Source organism: Oncorhynchus keta, chromosome 21 (genome assembly GCF_023373465.1).
Source record: "Oncorhynchus keta strain PuntledgeMale-10-30-2019 chromosome 21, Oket_V2, whole genome shotgun sequence".
NCBI lineage: Eukaryota > Metazoa > Chordata > Actinopteri > Salmoniformes > Salmonidae > Oncorhynchus > Oncorhynchus keta.
Genome location: NC_068441.1, coordinates 37,520,369 through 37,543,410, shown reverse-complemented (window position 1 = coordinate 37,543,410; position 23,042 = coordinate 37,520,369). Strand labels below are relative to the sequence as shown.

The 23,042-nt window shown below is 44.4% G+C and overlaps 2 protein-coding genes across 3 annotated transcripts in view; one reads left to right on the top strand and one right to left on the bottom strand.

Annotated features, from left to right (window-relative positions):
• Positions 1-11,889, bottom strand: part of LOC118399806 (inter-alpha-trypsin inhibitor heavy chain H3-like) — a 43,533-nt gene extending 31,644 nt beyond the window's left edge. Inside the window, exons 1-12 of one of the 2 annotated variants that reach the window (XM_052473813.1) lie at positions 11,809-11,889; positions 10,797-10,960; positions 10,590-10,694; positions 9,735-9,897; positions 7,967-8,077; positions 5,899-6,027; positions 5,703-5,819; positions 5,367-5,535; positions 2,987-3,097; positions 2,738-2,919; positions 2,108-2,287; positions 1,771-1,892 (exon numbers count right to left, since the gene is read on the bottom strand). In XM_052473813.1, coding sequence (XP_052329773.1) covers positions 1,771-1,892; positions 2,108-2,287; positions 2,738-2,919; positions 2,987-3,097; positions 5,367-5,535; positions 5,703-5,819; positions 5,899-6,027; positions 7,967-8,077; positions 9,735-9,897; positions 10,590-10,694; positions 10,797-10,960; positions 11,809-11,886 — 1,631 coding nt within the window. In that variant the 5' untranslated portion in view covers positions 11,887-11,889. The remainder of the gene's footprint in view (positions 1-1,770; positions 1,893-2,107; positions 2,288-2,737; positions 2,920-2,986; positions 3,098-5,366; positions 5,536-5,702; positions 5,820-5,898; positions 6,028-7,966; positions 8,078-9,734; positions 9,898-10,589; positions 10,695-10,796; positions 10,961-11,808) is intronic. The other variant, XM_052473814.1, reaches the window with a different exon arrangement.
• The window catches only part of LOC127910360 (uncharacterized), a 295,811-nt gene that overhangs the window by 40,269 nt on the left and 232,500 nt on the right, over positions 1-23,042 (top strand). The gene's annotated exons all lie outside the window — the stretch shown is intronic.

Below are 23,042 nucleotides of genomic sequence, written 5' to 3'. Positions count from 1 at the left end.
GTCCTCAAGCTTAATGATGAGCTTGGAGGGTACTATGGTGTTGAATGCTGAGCTGTAGTCAATGAACAGCCTTTTTACATAGGTATTTCTCCTGTCCAGATGGGATAGGGCAGTGTGCAGAGTGATGGCGATTTCATCATCTGTGGATCTATTGGGGGCGGTAAGCAAATTGAAGTGCGTCTAGGGTGGCAAGTAAGGTAGAGGTGATATGATACTTGAATAGTCTCTCAAAGCACTTCATGATGACAGAAGTGAGTGTTACGGGGCGACAGTCATTTAGTTCAGTTACCTTTTATTTCTTGAGTACAGGAACAATGGTGGCCATCCTAAAGCATGTGGGGATAGCAGACTGGGATAGGTAGAGATTGAATATGCCCATAAACACACCAGCCAGCTGGTCTGCGCATGCTCTGAGTCCGCGCCTAGGGATACTGTCTGGGCCGGCAGACTTGTGAGGGGTAACACGTTTTAAATGTTTTACTCATGTCGGCCACGGAAAAGGAGAGCCCACAGTCCTTGGTAGCGGGCTGCTTTGGTGGCACGGTGTTATCCTCAAAGCATGTGAAGAATGTGCTTAGCCTGTCCAGAAGCAAGACGTTGGTCTAGGCCACGTGGCTGGTTTTCCTTTTGTAGTCCGTGATTGTCTGTAGTCCCTGCTAAATATTGTACGTCTCGTGTCTGAGCCGTTGAATTGCGACTCCACTTTATCGCTATACTGACATTTAGCCTGATCGATTTTCTTGCAGAGTGAATAACTACACTGTTTATATTCTGCCACATTACCTGTCACTTTGCCATAGTTAAATGTGGTGGTTCGCACTTTCAGTTTTGCGGGAATGCTACCATCTATCCACAGTTTCAGGTTAGGGTAGGTTTTAATAGTCACAGTAGGTACTAAGTCTCCTATACACTTCCTTATAAACTCAGTCACCGTATCCGTGTATGCGTGTAGATTATTTCGCAAGCTACCCGGAATATATCCCAGTCCACGTGATCAATACAATCCTGAAGCATGGGTTCCGATTGGTCAGACCGGCATTGAATAGTTCGAAGCATGGGTACTTCCTGTTTGAGTTTCTGTCTATAGGACAGGAGGAGCAAGATGGAGTCGTGGTCAGATTTGCCGAAATTTTGGTGGGTGTGGGCCTTGTAAGCTTTCCCTGGAAGTTTGAATAGCAATGGTCGAGAGTCTTAGCAGCGCGAGTAGTACAGTCGATATGTAGATATCTATGTTTTTAATGTAGATCATCACTTCAGATGTTTTTTTCAATCAATGAAAAGAAAACCAGTGTCAATAGACTTACTTTAGACTTTAATGAATCCCCATGGCTGGCATATCTTTTGGACAGATGTACATCCCCCAAAAACATATTTGAATCCCAAAACCAAACTTTATACATTTAAAATATTATATGTTCGGTATTGGCACTTCTTAGAAATACATGAAGATTTACTAACTTGTTCACAAATGTTCTTAAAATGTTGGCAGACAGACTACTCACTATGTGGCCATGATGGAGAGGGTTGCAATCCCATTTCCTGATTTTAATTGTAGGGGTGAATGTTAAGGCACATTCATTCTACAGTCTTTTAATGTGTGTGTTTTGGTAGTGACATCATTTGGACTGCATTTTTCAGAGGAAGATGAATAAATACTAATTAGAGCAGTATCTTTTAAAATAATATAAGAACAACTAGGATGGAGACCTGCATAGACACAGGTGCAAATACACCCAATAACAGACAAAATGCCATGCAAAGCAGACTCACTCTTTGTCCAGTAGCTGCTTCACAGTGAGGTAGGCCCACAGCCTCTGGATGTGGCTATCAGGCCTGGCTTCAATGGGCTCGTCCGTTGATACTGTCTCAGAGTACATCACCCTATTGCTTTTCTGAAATAATCAAGGCATCCTCACATTACAATACTAAACATTGACTTGATTGTATATTTTGATATTTTGCTGAACTCTCTCCAAAGTAATCATATGGAGTGATAATTTTTATATATATTTTTTTTATTGCCTTCAAAATCAAAAGAAAATACAGAACAGTATGGAGTGATTTGACCTATGAACTTGTGAAAGTAGCAGAGTAGAGGTGACCTCACCGATATGGCTATGACCTCTGCAGTGAATGTCTCTATGTTGTTGTCGGTGATCTGGCCAGACACCACGATCTCAGAGCCATTGTAGTACTGGCTGAAGTTGGTCTGGGTCAGGTTAGCTCCACCCACATACACCATCTGCACGTCCGTCAATAGGGGTGTGGCCACCTCTTCATAAAAGCCCTGTTAATCATACATTACAGGTAACCTAGAGGTTAAGAGTGTTGGGCCAATAACCGAAAAGTTGATGGTTCAGAACCGACTATATGAAAAATGTGTCGATGTGCCCTTGAGCAAGGCACTTAACCCTAATTGGTTCTGTAAGTCACTCTGGATAAGTGTCTGCTAAATGACTAAAATGTACAGAGGCCATTAGTCACGTCCCTTGCTCCTCCTGGTTTCCTCTCGCATAATCTACATTTAGGAAATCAGGACTCAACAGTAAAGCCTCCTTAGATGAGATATGATCTTATTGCGCTTTAAAGGTTAGTTCAGGCCTTTTATATTCCAGCTAATTAAGCTTACTTGGGACCAATTTTGATCATTGGTGTTTTATGATTTAAATCATTCAAATCCATTGTAGTGCAGAGACTGTTGTGTGAATGCACTGCTTCACAGTGGGTGTTCCCTTACCTGCAGCTGCAGATCAGCATCAGAATCCTCATATATTCTGCGTCCCACACCGCTGTTCTCCAGTGCCATCTTTTCCAAGAACTCAAAGTTGACATCCATTCCAAAACCGAGACAGTAGAGTGGGAATTTCTTACCAATGGCTTCCTTTACATTCTTGTGGATCTTTTCCAGGTTGGTCTCACCTGAGGAAAGTGAAATTGGCTTTTATTGTGTTTGTGGTGTGGTGTGGTGTGGTGTGTGTGTGTGTACCTGTGGTTGGGTCTCCATCAGTGAGTAGTATAAGGAGGGAGGCTGAGCCCTCTCGTGGGTTTCGGTTTAGCATGGCTGTGCCCTCCAACACAGCAGCATTGATGTCGGTGGCTAAGAAGAGAAGAGAGAGGACCACACATCTATGTATTAGCTCCTATTGTCACTAACTAGGCTATTGTTCATAGCTCCCATTATTTTACCCTTTTGTGCACTTATTTTATTTGTTTATTTGTATTTATTTTTTTATTATTTATTACAAAAAAAACGCAAGGAAGGGGTGACATTAAAGTATTAGAACATGAAGGACAAACAATACAGCATCAAGACACTATCAAACATGTATCAGTCTTTCTGCAACAGAGCCATCCTTATGTGTGAGGGTGCGTGTGCATGATAGTGATATGAAATATATGTCATAGTTTCCTTTTGCATGATTGCCAGCAGCATACCACCCTGCATACCACTGCTGGCTTGCTTCTGAAGCTAAGCAGGGTTGGTACTGGTCAGTTCCTGGATGGGAAACCAGATGCTGCTGGAAGTGGTGTTGGAGGGCCAGTAGGAGGCACTCTTTCCTCTGGTCTAAAAAAATATCCCAATGCCCCATGCCAGTGATTGGGGACACTACCCTGTGTAGGGTGGGATGTTGTCCTGGTTCTCTGAGGTCATTAAAGATCCCATAGCACTTATTGTAAGAGTAGGGGTGTTAACCCTGGTGTCCTGGCTAAATTCCCATTCTGGCCCTCAAACCATCAGGGTCACCTAATAATCCACAGTTTACAATTGGCTCATTCATCCCCTGTAACTATTCCCCAGGTTGTTGCTGAGAATGTGTTCTCAGTAAACTTACCTGTTAAAATAAAAAATGATCACAATATTGTGAAACATGAACCCTCCAAGATCCCCAACAGCTGTCCCTCAACCATTCAAGCCCCCTCAGAAGAAGAAAACAACAATTAATTCCATTCTCAACCCCCAATGCACCAACAACCAAGAAAAAGGAAAAGACAGAAGAAAACAAACAATTCAATAAATACATTTAAAACAAAGGACAACTGAAATCATAACAGCAATGCCTACTTTATATGTTTGTGTGCATGTCTGGCACTATTGCATGTACTGTATGTGTGTGTTTATTTGAATGAGAGTGTGTGTATATGCATGTGTACAAACACCTGCTCAGCCTCAGGGAATCTGGCATTAGTTGTAAAAACACTGCCACTTAGTGTCATTCAAATATGCTTTAATTATGTTTTATTTTTACTTTTTTTCCCCTTTATCTTTTGACCATCATTCTCTCTCACACACAGCAACTCCACTTCCACTTGTCTCCAATTCCACATACCAACCCAGCTTCCCTCAGCCCATCCCATCATTCTCTTTCACACACAGCAACTCCACTCCCACTTGTCTCCAATTCCACATACCAACCCAGCTTCCCTCAGCCCATCCCATCATTCTCTTTCACACACAGCAACCCCACTTCCACTTGTCTCCAATTCCACATACCAACCCAGCTTCCCTCAGCCCATCCCATCATTCTCTTTCACACACAGCAACTCCACTCCCACTTGTCTCCAATTCCACATACCAACCCAGCTTCCCTCAGCCCATCCCATCATTCTCTTTCACACACAGCAACTCCACTTCCACTTGTCTCCAATTCCACATACCAACCCAGCTTCCCTCAGCCCAGCCCATCCCATCATTCTCTTTCACACACAGCAACTCCACTCCCACTTGTCTCCAATTCCACATACCAACCCAGCTTCCCTCAGCCCATCCCATCATTCTCTTTCACACACAGCAACTCCACTCCCACTTGTCTCCAATTCCACATACCAACCCTCAGCTTCCCTCAGCCCATCCCATCATTCTCTTCTGGCAACCCACTTCATGTTTCTACGCAACACATCTTTCAACTATGCTATGATGTTTAAGGCACAATTTCAATCTAATCGAATAGAATCTACAGATTTTTGTGCACTTTTGATTTGTTTACACAGCCACCTCAAGAACCCAAATCTGAGTTTCTTTCTATATCCAATGTTTTTTTCTGACTGTCCATTACTTGTCACACTGCCTTTAAAAATCTTTGGGTGGTTGTCGTGGTAACGGCAGGTCATGTGCAAAACAGAAAACACTTCAGTTGAACCAAATCTGATCTAAACCAAATCTACATATGGAGATGGTATAAATCAGAAGTTAAATGATGGGATACCATGTGGTTATCGCTGTTTACACATTAGGAAATATGAATTGGGCTGCCTGTGTAAACGCAGACTAAGTCTTACAAAATTATGATACACTGTAATTGAACTTTTGGCTTTGGAAACTTTTGAAAATAGGGAAGAGGATTAAGTAAGAAAATAATAAATTGTACCTCCTCTGTCTCGAATGTGTCGTGCAAAGCTCTTGGCAGCCTCCAGGTTTTCCTGGTTGGCCGGCAGCAGCTCCTTCTTCCAGGTAGACACAGTGTAGTCGAAGGTGATCAGGCCAAAGTGGTCGTCCTCCACCAGGTCTACCAGGATCTTCAACAAGGCCTGACGGGTCTGACAGTGCATCCAATCAAGATGAACCAATCAACCAATCAAAATTAACCAATCAACCAATCAAAATTAATTGTTACATGCATTAAATAGAAAAATGTGTACAATGCTCAATCGTTAAGCCTTTAGCGTCATTACAGCAGGCAACACATTCAAACACACAAACAAACCTGCTTCATTTTCCTGCCATGCATGGAGCCACTCCGATCGATGATGAACACTACATTCTTTGGTATGCGTGGTAGGTCACTGGGAGCAAAGTGATGGACAAAATACCCTTTTGACTCCTGAATAGAGAATCAGTGATAGTGATTAAAGGGTAGAAATAAAGAAATTAATGACACGATTAGAGTGAGATAAGTGTACCTTGAGCTCTCCCATGGCTGTGTTCCTGTGGACGTCATAGACAATGACCAGGTCTCCGTTCAGGCCCTGTTCTCCACAGCTGTCACACTGACTCTGCTGCTCCTTGCTTGGGTAGAAATGTACCCAGGCCTGCGGAGATGGTGGTAGTTTAGGCTTCTGCTTTTAAAAATACAGCCTAATTTAGCTTGCCTCAGCATGAGATCATTCATTTTCAGAATTAACATGCACAGATATGTGACAATGACATGGGTGCGAAGAATAGGGTTTGAAATTATGCCACCAAATTGTACAATGTTTTGAATTGAATACATTTGAAGGTGTCAATCCCCTTGGTTCATCTTCATGTGATATATGTTATGTATTGACTGGACATGCTCAGACCAGAGCACGCGCAGACCAGCTAGCTGGTGTGTTTACAGACATACTGTATTCAATCTCTCCCTGTCCCAGTCTGATGTCCCCACATGCTTCAAGGTGGCCACCATTTTTCCTTTACCCAAGAATGCAAAGGTAACTGAACTATTTCCCCGTAGCACTCACTTCTGTCATCATGAAGTGCTTTGAGAGACTAGTGAAGGATCACATCACCTCTACCTTACCTGCCACCCTAGACCCACTTCAATTTGCTTACCGCCACAATAGATCCACAGACGATACACGATCGGCAACACACTGCACACTGCCCTATCCCATATAGATAAGAGGAATACCTATGTAAGAATGCTTTTCACCGACTATAGCTCAGTATTCAACACCATAGTACCCTCCAAGCTCATCATTAAGCTTGAGGCCCTGGGTCTGAATCCCGCCCTGTGCAATTGGGTCCTAGACTTCCTGACGTGTAGGAAACAACACCTCCACTTCGCTGATCCTCAACACTGGGGCCCCACAAGGGTGTGTGCTCAGTCCCTCACCCATGAATGCGTGGCCAAGCACGCCTCCAACTCAATCATCAAGTTTGCAGACGACACAACAGAAGTAGGCTTGATTACCAACAACAACGAGACGGCCTACAGGTAGGAGGTGAGGGCTCTGGGTGTGTGGTGCCAGGAAAATAACCTCTCACTCAACGTCAACAAAACAAAGGAGATGATCGTGGACTTCAGGAAACAGCAGAGGTAGCACCCCCTATCCACATTGACAGGACCGCAGTGGAGAAGGTGGAAAGTTTCAAGTTCCTCGGCTTACACATCACTGACAAACTGAAATGGTCCACCCACACAGACAGTGTGGTGAAGAAGGCGCAATAGCGCCTCTTCAACCTGAGGAGGCTGAAGAAATGTGGCTTGTCACTTAAAACACTCACAATCTTCTACAGATGCACAATTGAGAGCATCCTGTCGGGTTGTATCATCGCCTGGTACGGCAAATGCACTGCCTACAACCGCAAGGCTCTCCAGAGGGTGGTGTGTTCTGCACAACACCTCACCGGGGGCAAACTACCTGCCCTCCAGGACACCTACACCACCCGATGTCACAGGAAGGACAAAAAGATCATCAAAGACATCAACCACTCGAGCCACTACCTGTTCACCCCACTATCATCCAGAAGGCGAGGTCAGTATAGGTGCATCAATGCTGGGACCGAGGGACTGAAAAACAACTTCTATCTCAAAGCTGTTAAATTTCCATCACTAGCACAGAGAGGCTGCTGCCTATTTACACAGACTTGAAATCACTGGCCACTTTAAAAAATGTAACACTAGTCTCTTTTATAATGCACTACAATAATGTTCACATATCTTGCATTACTCATCTCATATGTACTGTATATACTGTATTCTATGCTATTTCACTGTATCTATGTCTATTCCTCTCTGACATTGCCCGTCCATATATTTATATATTCTTAATTCCATTCCTTTACTTAGATTTGTGTGTATTGGGTATATGTTGTAAAATTGTTAGATGTTACTTGTTAAATATTACTGCACTGTCGGAGCGAGAAACACAAGCATTTTGCTACACCCACAATAACATCTGCTAAACACCTGTATGTGACCGATAAAAGTTGATTTGATTTCACATGTTCTTTTGGTTAGCTCTACATTACTCTGTTGTGGACTACCTCACTAGAAGCGTGTGTTTTGGTGATGGCATTAGCCAGCTCTTTGGTGCTCAGCCCTCCTTTAATCTCCAGGAAGTTAATGCCTGGTCGCTCATTGATGTACACGTCAATCTGGCCATAAGGAAGAGAAGGAAAACATCACATCAACCCTTATGAGCACTATCCACCTGATTTCACTAGGATGAGTATTACTGTGCGGTGCATTCGGAAAGTATTCAGGCACCTTGACTTTTTCCACATTTTGTTACATTGCAGCCTTAAAATTGCTGATATATATCAAACAAATATCAATAGAAACACATTACCAGATAATGACAAATATCCAAAAATGGAAATATCACATTTACATAAGTATTCAGACCCTTTACTCAGTCCTTTGTTGAAGCACCTTTGGCGGGTATTACAGCCTCGAATCTTGTTCGGTATGGGGCTTGGCACACCTGTATTTGGGGAGTTTCTCCCATTCCTCTCTGTAGATCCTTTCAAGCTCTGTCAGGTTGGATGGGGAGCATTGCTGAACAGTTATTTTCAGGTCTCTCCAGAGATGTTAGATCGGGTTTTAGTCCGGGCTCTGACTGGGCCACTGGCAAGGACATTCAGAGACTTGTTCCGAAATCACTCCTGCGTTGTCTTGGCTGTGTGCTTAGGGTCATTGTCCTGTTGGAATGTGAACCTACGCTCCAGTCTGAGGTCCTGAGCGCTCTGGAGCAGGTTTTCATCAAGGATCATTGTACTTTGCACCATTCATCTTTCCATTGATCCTGACTAGTCTCCCAGTCCCTGATGCTGAAAAACATCCCCACAGCATGATGCTGCCACCACTATGCTTCACCATAAGGATAGTGTCAGGTTTCCTCCAGATGTGATGCTTGGCATTCAGCCAAATAGTGTAATCTTGGTTTCAGACCAGAAAATCTTGTTTCTCATGGTCTGAGTCCTTTGGGTGCCTTTTGGCAAACTCCAAGTGGGCTGTCATGTGCCTTTTACTGTGGAGTGGCTTCCGACTGGCAACTCTACCACAATGGCCTGATTGGTGGAGTGCTGCAGAGATACTTCTCTTTCTGGAATGTTCTCCCATCTCCACAGAGGAATTCCATCAGCGTGACCATCGGGTTCTTGGTCACCTCCCTGACCAAGGCCCTTCTTCCCAATTGCTCAGTTTGGCGGGGAGGCCAGCTCTAGGAAGAGTCTTAATGGTTCCAAACCTCTTCCATTTAAGAATGATTGAGGCCATTGTGTTCTTGGGGACCTTCAATGCTCAAGACATTTTTTGGTACCCTTCCCCAGATCTGTGCCTTGACACAGTCCTGTCTCTGAGCTCTACGGACAATTCCTTTGACCTCAAGGCTTGGTTTTGCTTTGACTTGTACTGTCAACTGTGGGAACTTATATAGACATGTGTGTGCCTTTCCAAATCATGTCCAATCAATTGAATTTACCACAGGTGGACTCCAATCAAGTTGTAAAAACATCTCAAGGATGATCAATGTAAATAGAATGTACCTGAGCTCAATTTTGAGTCTCATAGCAAAGGGTCTGAATACTTATGTAAATAAGGTATTTCTGCAAAAATGTTTAAAAAAAAAAAAAAGTTTTACTTTGTCATTATGGGGTATTGTGTGTAGATCAATGAGTGAAAAAATGATTTAATATATTTTAGAATATGGCTGTAATGTATCAAAATGTGGAACAAGAGAAATGGTCTAAATACTTCCCGAATGCACTGTATGCACATGAGTACATGCCTTGATAATGCTAATGCTCTCACCTTGAAGTCAGCGACAGGCTGCATGGGTCGAGCGTGGATCAGCAGTTCGTACTTGCCCAGTCGGCGTTTCAGCAGCTCCTCATACGTCAGTTCAAAGGTCACCTTACTGAGCGCGGCCACAGTCACAGACGTCTTAAACTCCTCAAGGGTCCTCCCCACAGAACTGAGGAGACATATAGCGACAGTCTAGCACACACCAACACGCACATACTGTAGACACTAGACAGAGACGAACAGAGTGGTCCCCCTCGGTAGCAGAGAGAAAAATGTGTAGTTTTAAATTTAATTTCGTTAAATTCTATGCATTTTTGCCATTGATCTTAGAGAACATTTTTCAGTTTTAAAGCAAATTGTCTGCAAACATTTTGTCGTGTGGCTAAGAGAAGATGTTGCTGTTTTAAAATGAATTTCCTGCAATTCTACACATTTTTACGATGGGGAGAGAATATTTTATTTTATTTAGGCAAATTAGCTGGCTAACGCATTGATCCTGCTTTGTAGTATACCAAGATATAGTGATAAAAAGATAGATGGGAAAACTCGGATTGCCGGTCACAGCGAAAAGTAGCACTCCCTATACTTGCAATGCATTTCTTCTCAAAAGGTGGGTAAACTGTGTTTACTTGCATTTACCCTCCACTATGCCACTGACCCCTATTGGTAATTGAGTGACTGTCAGTGACTTACATAATAGGAAAACTGTTGATGCACTACCAAACTTTGAAATTGAACCTTGTGTCGTCTACTACTCTAACGCTCAACAGTAAGTTGATACCATGACTGAGTTCCACAAACAAGTGGCCACTTATGTCCCTTATTGGCTACGGCCGGACCTGCAGACACCCACACACACACCTGACTATGCCAGCGCTTTGGCCACGAGACACTGCCTGAGTGTATTGCTGCTGAGCCTCCTCCTTCTGTTTCACAACCCCATCATACGTCTGCCCCTCAATGGTCCTGAGGAATAGAGAGTTTATATGCTAACATTTGTGTAAGCTATATGTAAGACAGTAGAGTTATCTGCTCAGGCTCAATAGGGATACATTCATGTAGACCCACATTTTGAATTTACTGATGAAGGCCATCTTGGGAATTTTGACATGGAATTCTATTTCCTGTGACTGGTCCATCCGATTGGCCACACGACTGGTGATAATAGTGGTCGCATAGCGACTGGTCACTGTGGAGTTGACGTGAAAGCTGTAGATGTCCCAGTCCCTGTTCTATAAAGGATCAGGAAACACCATCAGCACTGTTTACTGTCAGACAACATTTGAATACAGATGTAGACTTTTTTTTCACACAATGTTAGCAGTGCAATTTCTGAAATTAGATGCTTTAATACTCAATTGAAATTCCAATTTAGCATTTAAGCATTGCATTTATCAATACCCATTCCAAATTACATTTATTGATTGGGATGCAAAAATGATTAATGCAATTTAGCGTTTAAGAGTTGCATTTTAAAATTAGCAATGATAACCCTCCATAATACTGTGGCATGCTGTGGCATGACTCAAGTCACACACACACGCGCGCAAGCACCCACACACACATAAGCAATCGCACCATTTACGAATAAATAACCAGTAGAACTCAAGATTAGTATATCTGAAACCTGATTGGGCTCGGACTGGTTACACCTACATGTTTGTTTGACTGCATGCTAGACTCATGCACTCTCGAAAGAGAAAAAGTCGGTCTTTCACCCCAGACGTGGTATGATAACATGTTGCTGTTTGTATACCTAGAGTGCATCATGTCTCCTATCTGTTTTGGGCCGATAGGACGGTTTAGGGAAACAGCAACCAGGACAACCGTAGACTTGTCTAAGTCTATCAGAGTATAGCTCAATCTAACCCCTAAAACTTGAGGGGATCTTGAGCTCTCCAACCTTGTGCTCTCTGCACATCCAAAACTATAGTCAAAAGACACATCTGAAATGATGTAACCCCACAAAAACACACAGTCAATCACATGCATGCTAATCAACACAACATAATACAATATAATCCCTGACAGAGTGCCCTCCCCCTTGTGACCCCGTGTCCTGTGCGTGACCCTACTGTACCTTATTGGCCATTGCTGTGGTAACGCAGGCCAGCACCAGTCCAAGAAGGCCGACTCGTACTGTGACTCCCTCCATCATGACCTCAGAAAAAATGAAACCCCACAACACACACACAGCCTTTTAAAGAGGAGCACAGTATGCTATTGGCCAGCAACCAGAGAGCAGGGGCGTCCTTTCATCTAACCTAGGGTGAGCCAATGCTAAGTAGCGTTAGTACAATGACTGTAAGTCCATGGGTATCTTCATTGCGCTAACGCTAAATAGCAATGGCTTGCGAAACTAACTCTAACTTTCTTCACACTGGACATAGAGAAATAAAAATGGTATCCACAAGTTCATCTGACTCTGGGGAAGTAGATAAAGGGCCTCATTGCCAAAATCCCAAAGTACAGGCCATTCGGAAAGTATTCAGATCACTTCCCCTTTTCCACATTTTGTTATGTTACAGCCTTATTCTAAAATGTACTCAATTAATTGTTTTTCTCATCAATCTACACACAACACTCCCTAATGACAAATGAAAATATGTTTTTATTTTTGCTAATTTATCAAATAAAATAACAAAAATAACTTAGGTACATAAGTATTCAGACCCTTTGCTATGAGACTCGAAATTGAGCCCAGGTGCATCCTGTTTCCATTGATCATCCTTGAAATGTTTCTACAACTTGATTGGAGTCCACCTGTGGTAAAATGAATTGATTGGACATGATTTGAAAAGGCACACACCTGTCTATATAAGGTCCCACAGTTGACAGTTTATGTCAGGGCAAAACCAAGCCATCCCTGACCGCTGGCTGCGTCCCTTCCGTCTTCAAGAGAGCGGGAGTTGCACCCCTTCTGAAAAAACCTACACTCGATCCCTCCGATGTCGGCAACTGCAGAGCAGTATCCCTTCTTTCTTTTCTCTCCAAAACTCTTGAACGTGCCGTCCTTGGCCAGCTCTACCGCTATCTCTCTCAGAATGACCTTCTTGATCCAAATCAGTCAGGTTTCAAGACTAGTAATTCAACTGAGACTGCTCTTCTCTGCATCACGGAGGCGCTCCGCACTGCTAAAGCTAACTCTCTCTCCTCTGCTCTCATCCTTCTAGACCTATCGGCTGCCTTCGATACTGTGAACCATCAGATCCTCCTCTCCACCCTCTCCGAGTTGGGCATCTCCGGCGCGGCCCACGCTTGGATTGCGTCCTACCTGACAGGTCGCTCCTACCAGGTGGGGTGGCGAGAATCTGTCTCCTCACCACGCGCTCTCACCACTGGTGTCCCCCAGGGCTCTGTTCTAGGCCCTCTCCTATTCTCGCTATACACCAAGTCACTTGGCTCTGTCATAACCTCACATGGTCTCTCCTATCATTGCTATGCAGACGACACACAATTAATCTTCTCCTTTCCCCCTTCTGATGACCAGGTGGCGAATCGCATCTCTGCATGTCTGGCAGACATATCAGTGTGGATGACGGATCACCACCTCAAGCTGAACCTCGGCAAGACGGAGCTGCTCTTCCTCCCGGGAAGGACTGCCCGTTCCATGATCTCGCCATCACGGTTGACAACTCCATTGTGTCCTCCTCCCAGAGCGCTAAGAACCTTGGCGTGATCCTGGACAACACCCTGTCGTTCTCAACTAACATCAAGGCGGTGGCCCGTTCCTGTAGGTTCATGCTCTACAACATCCGCAGAGTACGACCCTGCCTCACACAGGAAGCGGCGCAGATCCTAATCCAGGCACTTTTCATCTCCCGTCTGGATTACTGCAACTCGCTGTTGGCTGGGCTCCCTGCCTGTGCCATTAAACCCCTACAACTCATCCAGAACGCCGCAGCCCGTCTGGTGTTCAACCTTCCCAAGTTCTCTCACGTCACCCCGCTCCTCCGCTCTCTCCACTGGCTTCCAGTTGAAGCTCGCATCCGCTACAAGACCATGGTGCTTGCCTACGGAGCTGTGAGGGGAACGGCACCTCAGTACCTCCAGGCTCTGATCAGGCCCTACACCCAAACAAGGGCACTGCGTTCATCCACCTCTGGCCTGCTCGCCTCCCTACCACTGAGGAAGTACAGTTCCCGCTCAGCCCAGTCAAAACTGTTCGCTGCTCTGGCTCCCCAATGGTGGAACACACTCCCTCACGACGCCAGGACAGCGGAGTCAATCACCACCTTCCGGAGACACCTGAAACCCCACCTCTTTAAGGAATACCTAGGATAGGATAAAGTAATCCTTCTCACCCCCCTTAAAAGATTTAGATGCACTATTGTAAAGTGGCTGTTCCACTGGATGTCATAAGGTGAATGCACCAATTTGTAAGTCGCTCTGGATAAGAGCGTCTGCTAAATGACTTAAATGTAAATGTAAAATAAACCTACAGGAGCGAGTTACTGCTTTTGTTTGCAGAGAACAACAGGGTGTTGTCCAGTGTCACGCCAAGGTTCTTTGCACTCTGGGAGGGCGACACAGTGGAGTTGTCAACCTTGATGGAGTTGTCTTTGAGCAGAGAGGAAGAGCAGCTCTGTCTTGTTGAGGTTGAGGTGCTGGGCAGACATCCAAACGGAGATATCTGCCAGGCACGCAGAGATGCGTGTCACCACCTGGGTGACATGCATCTCTGTGACGCCCAGCTCTAAGGAGACGCCCAGCCCTAAGGAGAGGAGGATCTGATGTTGAAAGCAGCAGATAGGTTTAGGAGGATGATAAAAGAGGGGAGAGAGTCAGCTTTGACAGTGACAGTCTCGGTTGAATTTAGATCCATTTGAGTTTGTGGATGACTTCACATACCTGGGCAGCCTCATCAGCAAGTACAGCAGGGCTCAAAAAGAATCAAAGCAAGATTGGGAAAAGCATTGAGTGCCTTCTCCCAACTCTGTACCATCTGCAAGTCCAAATAGTACAGCCTGGACAAAGGTCCACCTTCTCAACAGCAATGTGACGTCCATCCTGGTCCTTCTGTAGCACAGTTGGTAGAGCATGGCGCTTGTAACGCCAGGGTAGTGGGTTCGATTCCCGGGACCACCCATACGTAGAATGTATGCACACATGACTGTAAGTCGCTTTGGATAAAAGCGTCTGCTAAATGGCATATATTATATTATTATATTATCCTGTTGTATGGGTCTGAATGCTGGAATGTTGTAAAGGTTCAGACATTCCATCATGGATGCCTTAGAATAATTTGCTGCATTTTCTGGCTACATAAAATCACCAAACACAAACTCTACAGGAAAGATGCGGTGCAGTATCGCATGCCAAAGATATCCCTAAGGTAGACTCCACCTGGGAAAGAAACCCTGGTAGGTCTAAAACTACCTGGTGCAGTACTGTGACGAATGAGCTGGCCAAGATGAACCTTTTTTGGGTGAGGCACAACACATGGTCTAGGACAAAGAGCAGTGGAAGGAGCTCATTGTAGCCTTATGTCCCATAGGGTATTAATATTAAATAAGTAAGATGGTAACAAGAGTTCAAAACTTTTAGAAAACTGAGAAAAGATCAATAGTTTTAAAATGACTTTAGATGAGGGGATGGGTTTCCCGTAACCCTTCTCATTTATGGGGATAGAGAGGGGTCAGCCAGTCCACAGACTAAAGGTTGAGAAACTCCACTGTGAAACCTGCACACAACAGAACAACTCAGCATGTGTTGCTGGTAGAAGTCAATAAACACTGCAGAGATCGGTTACAATGTGTTCAGTGTGCATTGGTGCTGGAGATTTGGGGCCCGTCTCAAATGGCACCCTATTTTCTATATATTGCTTTCGGTAAGGTAATGCACTTCTTTAGGCAATAGGGTGCAAATTTGGGGTGTAAACTTGGATTAGATAAGCAATACAGCAGAGGCAGAGAGAACATCCCACTGGTAAATCAATGCTGTTTCAAAATAATTTGGCAAAGTATTGTGACGTGGAATCGACATAGAAAATACATTGGATTTGAAAAAAATTCTTCAACGTGAACTGTTGTTTTGAGGGTAAAATTTCAACCACCTGATTATGTCATCATGGTAACCAAATTTCAACATAGACAAACCTTGTATAAAATATGTTGAATGTGTACCTTTTGGCACAAAGTCAGATCTTCAACATAATATCCACCAGAAGACTGGGCCACACCTCTTACTGTAGAGCTGATCTATCTACAGCTATCCCTTTGGTCTCCCATCCACAGTTTTAGCCAAGCCAGGCTTAGGCTTGATATTTGTCACTGACCATAACCAATGTGCTATTGTGAGAACAATTGTTGAGAAGTCATTCCAAAGGGTAGTTTCAAGAGAGCAAATGGGCAATGAAGCTTTGTAGGCCTATATAGCATTTTGGAAGTGTGACGGCCCCTCCCTGCTCCCTCTACTGGGTTTTGCTGTGCTTACTTCCTGCAGGAGATTTGTGGGCGGAGCTGGGAGGGGTCGTCAGTGCTGATGGGGCACACCTGTGAAAGCTCAGCTGTGGCATAAAGCCACTGTTTCCCCATTTATAAAGATATTCCTCTCTCAATGCATAACTTTTGTTGTTTAGTTGTGGCTTTGGCAGCTAACTTACTGACCTTCATGCCTCAACTGATTATTGTTGTGAGTGTTTTCTTTATTTATGGAATAAATTAATATTGTTATTCCTTTACTCAGTGTGTGGTTTCCCATTGTTTGTTACAATCTTGAGCCAGGTTGTAACAGAAGTCATCAACAGCTATTGTTTAAATTTATCCCAGGATTCAACAAAAAATAGACAAGCATTGGATGTTTTAAAGGGAGTCTACAAGTTTAAAATGAATATGATGGATTCACATCTCCATCTTATCCAAAAATACAAGTTAAAGAATAATATTAAATAAAAGTGTATTTGAAGTTTGATTTGTTTTCCTTTATTTAACTAGGCAAGTCAGTTAAGAACAAATTCTAATCTTACAAACCCTCCCCTAATCTGGACAACGCTGGGCCTATTATGCACCCCCCTATGGAACTCCCGGTTGTGATACAGCCCAGGTTCGAACCAGGGTCTGTAGTGACTCCTCTAGCACTGAGGTGCGGTGCCTTAAACCACTGTGTCACTCGAGAGATTGGCATCTATCTACATACTTAGCTGTTATATAAGTGGACTGAGGCAGGCGTTGGCTTACAAGCGTTTTAAAGTGCAAAATGAATGACAATGGTTTTGAAAAACAGCTCAGAAATTTAACGATGCTGCTACGAAGGCTCTAATGATGAACTTAGCCTTAAATTACTTTTGGGAAACCGATAAAACATTTTTTAACTGTATGACATATTTCTCTTTCTCTTTTTTGTATATGCTGTCATGTCTAGATGTTCACCGATGTCTATACAGCGCATTCGGAAAGTATTCAGACCCCTTGACTTTTTCCATGCTGTTACGTTACAGCCTTACTCTAAAATGGAATAAATACATTTTTCCCTCATCAATCTACACACAATACCCCATATTTACAGAGTGAAAACCGTTTTTTTAAAAACATTTTTACAAATCTATTAAACTTAAAAAACTGAAATAGCTTCTTTACATAAGTATTCATACCCTTTGCTATGAGACTTGAAATTTAGCTCAGGCGCATTCTGTTTCCATTTACAGTTGAAGTCAGAAGTTTACATACCCTTAGGTTGGAGTCATTAAAACTCATTTTTCAACCACTCCACAAATTTCATGTTAACAAACTATAGTTTTGGCAAGTCAGTTAGGACATCTACTTTGTGCATGACAGAAGCAATTTTTACAACAATGGTTTACAGACATATTATTTCCCTTAAAATTCACTGTATCACAATTCCAGTGGGTCAGAAGTTTATATACACTAAGTTGACTGTGCCTTTAAACATCTTGGAAAATTCCAGAAAATGATGGCATGGCTTTAGAAGCTTCTGATAGGCTAATTGACATCATCTGAGTCAATTGGAGGTGTACTTGTGGATGTATTTCAAGAATGTATTTCAAGACCTACCTTCAAACTCAGTGCCTCTTTGCTTGACATCAAAACGTATGTGTTATGGCTTAACACCCCCTGCTATATTGTGGATAAAGAGTTACCTGTCTAACAGAACACTAGATGGACCCCCCTTCAAGCTAATGAGCAGTCTGACTGCAACTATCTAACAGTGTAATTCATATATTTCATATATGCTATCGCAAAAATAATCATTTGGGTCTGTTTACGAAGACCTTAGATAACATTAGAATAAGATTTGTATTTTATTTAAAATAACAATAGCATTTCCATTAGTGTATGTTACTGCAGACTATATGTAAAATAAGTCATTAAATAAACTATGAAACAGAAAGCATGTGTTGGAACATGGTAACAGCTTCTTTTTCTAACGACATGGGGCCAGCCACACTTGTTTTCTTTGCAAGCAAATTGTTTGCCAATGACAGTGACATTTCTTCCCTTGCCAATTTAAGGTTCCACAAACCCTATCATCACATTCTCCGACACTTACTCACCTGCTGGCCAGTGTGGATATTTTCCCAGATATTGAAAGCAGTTCAGCATGTACAATTACGCACAATCTCACTGTATAGCCTACCCCAAGTAGGCCAGAGTAGACTGATAAGACTCCTTTGATTCAGTAGACTGATATAGGGTACATACCAATTTAAGATTATAATTAGAATGGATCAATATGATGGAATGGTCCACTCTTCTATTGGTGATTACATAGTTGTGCATTGTTCTCTTCCCCTCGCTCATCAACTCACCCATTCTCCACATCACACTTTACTTAATAAATGTAATATGTTGTTATATGTGTGAAATTCGTTTCTGTATAGTTTCTGTTCAGTTTCGAGACAATTATCGGGATGATTATCAGCTGGGCACTACACCTTCAACTGACAGAAGAAGGAGCGGAGCAGGCCATACTGTCAGGAGAAGGAGCGGAGCAGGCCATACTGTCAGGAGAAGGAGCGGAGCAGGCCATACTGTCAGGAGAAGGAGCGGAGCAGGCCATACTGTCAGGAGAAGGAGCGGAGCAGGCCATACTGTCAGGAGAAGGAGCGGAGCAGGCCATACTGTCAGGAGAAGGAGCGGAGCAGGCCATACTGTCAGGAGAAGGAGCGGAGCAGGCCATACTGTCAGGAGAAGGAGCGGAGCAGGCCATACTGTCAGGAGAAGGAGCGGAGCAGGCCATACTGTCAGGAGAAGGAGCGGAGCAGGCCATACTGTCAGGAGAAGGAGCGGAGCAGGCCACACTGTCAGGAGGAGGAGCGGAGCAGGCCATACTGTCAGGAGGAGGAGCGGAGCAGGCCATACTGTCAGGAGAAGGAGCGGAGCAGGCCATACTGTCAGGAGAAGGAGCGGAGCAGGCCATACTGTCAGGAGAAGGAGCGGAGCAGGCCATACTGTCAGGAGAAGGAGCGGAGCAGGCCATACTGTCAGGAGAAGGAGCGGAGCAGGCCATACTGTCAGGAGAAGGAGCGGAGCAGGCCATACTGTCAGGAGAAGGAGCGGAGCAGGCCATACTGTCAGGAGAAGGATGGGCAGTGGGGGAAAACCATTACAAAAATGACATGTCCTCCTAAAACTGGTTATAACTCCGGTTCTGTTTGTGATATTAATAGGTTAGCAGATCTTTGTTTGATTGTTTAATAGGTTAGCCTATCTAATGCTTCCTTATTTGCAGTATCGGTGCGTGGGTAAAATTACTGGAGAAGCCAAGCCTGAAGAAAAAAATATTAGCACGTATGTGTTGTGACAATTACATTGTTTGCTCTTTAAGTTGTTTGCTCTATAACCAATTAGTTAATTTGCCACCGTAATATACAGTATAAGGTTGAGAAACAAGAAGACAACAGTCACACATTTGCAGAATAAATTCAACCAAGTTTCATGACAAAACCGGAGAGCAACATCTATGCCAAAAGACACATCTGACCTGATGTAACCACACACAAAAACACAGTCCCAATCGAATGCAGGCTGATCAACAAAGCAAAACAAAATATAATCCCTGACCAGTGCCCTCCCGCTGTGACCTGTGCGTGACCCTGCCTTATTGGTGGTGCAGTGGTAACACAGTCCAGCAGCAGGCCAATGTGGCCTACTCACACTGTGACTCCCTCCATCATCGTCTTGTCAGAAATGAAGCCCCACAAAACACAAACAGACTTTTAAAGAACACAGGATGCTATTGACCATCAAGCATAGAGTACACAACAGTCAGTCAATAGATTATCCTGACTTCATATGAGGGGGAGGGGTTTCCCGTAACCCTTCTCATTTATGGGGTTAGAGAGGGGTCAGCAAGTCTACGGACCAGAGGTTGAGAAACACCACTACTGCAACTGTCACAAAGAGAAACCCTTGCTGTGTGTAGCGCATGATGAGTCCTGTCAATAGCTGCACAGGCCAAATGCTGTTCACAAAGAACCCAAGTCTCAAACTGAATTGATTGAACTACTGTACAGTAACGATTGGGATTACAAACCATAACAAGCAAATCAGTCATTTCCAAGAATTGTCAACTGTATACTGAACAGAAAACACAATATGTAAAGTGTTGGTCTGATGTTTCATGAGCTGAAATAAAAGATCCAGACATTTTCCCTAAGCAAGAAAAAAAAATCTCACATTTTGTATGGAACAGTGCCTTGCTTTGCTCAGAGGCAGAACGACAGATTTTTACCTTGTCAGCTTGGGGATTCAATCCAGCAACCATTTGATTACTGGCCCAATTCAATAACCACTAGGCTACCTGCCGCTTGCCACTACCTACCACATGGCCCCATGTAGCAAGGCTCTAGACACGATTCTTTGAAACTGAAAATGTCCCAGTTCTTCCATGGCCTGCATACTCACCAGATATAGACATGCCACATATTACGCATGTTTGGAATGCTATGGATCGACATGTACGACAGCGTGTTCCAGTTCCCACCAACATTCCACAGGCCACAATCAACAGCCTGATCAACTCTATGCGAAGGAGAAGTGTCACGCTGCATGGGGCAAATGGTAGTCACACCAGATACTGACTGGATTCTGATCCATGCCCCTACCTTTTTTTAAAGGTATTTGTGACCAACAGACGCATATCTGTATTCCCAGACACATGAAATCTGTAGATTAGCTCCTACTAAATTACTTTAAATTGTCTGATTTCCTTGAACTGTAACTCAGTAAAATCTTTGAAATTGTTGCATGTTGCATTATATTTTTGTTCAGTGTAGTAGTGACAGACTCACAATCACAGGCTTTAGAGCTTTCACTTGGATTGTTTGGTTCAAGTGATTCCTGAACTATTTTGATAGATATTATTGTAATATAGTGAAATTGAAATTATTGTGTCACACAAAACAAAAACTAATTGAAAGAAGTATAGATTTTTAAGCAGTAGGCTGTTCTTGTTAGGAATCTCAGAACACCTGAAGAACAGCAGCCAAACTGGGCAGTTGGAAGATAAAGCCCCTTCTCTCTCATCAACCCACAGCACTACAGGAGTTTCTGTGTGACATATGATCTGAGGAAGCTGGTGGGTGGAGCGATAAGAGGACATGCGGTCACACTTTATTTGGATTTTCCACCTGTAGATGCTCTACAGATGGTCATATAATCAATAAACTGTTGATAAGCAACTGACTATTGGTTGTTAAGCAACTGCTTGATACGGTTACTGTTAGGGTTAGGGCTAGGGTTAAGGTTACGGTAAGGGTAGGTCAAGACTCCGTGCAGGCCAGTCAAGTTCTTGGACACCGATCTCAACAAACCATTTCTGTATCGACCTCGCTTTGTGCACGGGGCATTGTCATGCTGAAAGAGGAAAGGGCCTTCTGTCACGCCCTGACCTACAACACCATAGGGGGTGATCTAGTTTTTTTTATTTCAATGTGGTCTTCTAGTTTATTTTCTATGTTGGAGATTTGTATGATTCCAATTAGAGGCAACTGGTAATCGTGTTTACGGGATATTATTGACGTGTAGTTGCATGTTAGCACTCCATTGTCGTCACGTTTCGTTTATTCTTTATTGTTTTGTTGTGCGGTTCACTTACTTTAAATAAAAAAGATGTGGAACTCAGATCACGCTGCACGTTGGTCCGAGTATGCTTCCAAGGATCGTGACAGAATATCCCACCACCAGGGACCAAGCAGTGGGCCACGATGGGGAAAATAAATTGGACATGGGAGGAAATAATGGAAGGACAGGAGATCCTTCCTGGGCAGGTTGCGGCAGACGGAAGGTTATGATGGAGGACAGCAACGACGAGGCCACAAGGAAAGCCCAAAAGACAGCCTGAAAATATTTTTGGGGGGTGCACACGGGGTGGTCGGCGGAGCCAAGGTGTGAACCAGAGACAACATGGGAGGAGGTAGAGAGGTGGTCAGTCGACCCAGGGAGAGTGCCACAGCCCGCCTGGGAGTTGGCGGGGAGTATGCGGAAACGCAGGCGTTTGGAGGAGCGTGTTACCAGTCCGGTGCAATCTGTGCCGGTCCCAAGCATCAGGCCTCCATTGCGCCTCCTCAGTCCGGTACGTCCTGTGCCTGCTCCTCGCACTCGCCCAGATGTACGCTTCCACAGCCCAGTACGTCCTGTGCTAGCTCCCCATACTCACCATGCGAAGTGTTTCATTGTTCCGGTACAATTTGAGCCGGCTTGACGCGGCAGGTCTCCAGTGGGCCTCCACAGCCCAGTGTGTCCTGTGCCAGCTCCCCGCACTTGCCGTGCGAAGTGTGTCATCGAACCGGTACCATTGATGCCGGCTATACGCACCAGGTCTCCAGTACATCTCCACAGCCCAGTACGTCCTGTGCCAGCTCCACGCACTAGGCTTCCAGTGCGTGTCTCCAGTCCGGTACCACCTGTGCCGGCTCCACGCATCAGGCCTCCAGTGTGCTTCCCCAGTCCGGTACATCCTGTGCCTGCTCCTCGCACTCATCCTGAAGTGCGTGTCACCAATCCGATACCACCTGTGCCGGCCCCACGCATCAGGGTCCCAGTGCGCCTTCACTGTCCAGAGCTTCCGGCGACAATGACGGTCCACAGTCCGGAACCTCCTGAGATGGGCCACGGTCCGGAACCTCCTGAGACAGTCCGCGGCCCGGAACCTCCTGAGACGGTCCGCGGCCCGGAACCTCCAGCGACAGTCAACGGTCCGAAACCTCCTCCATGGCAGAAGCTCTCTGCGCCAATGCCCAGTCCAGACACGGCGTCCAGTCCCGATCCATGGCAGGAGCCTTTCTCGGCACCAAGGTCCAGTCCAGGCACAGTGTTCAGCCTGGGTCCATGGCGTATCCGCGGGAGGAGTGGG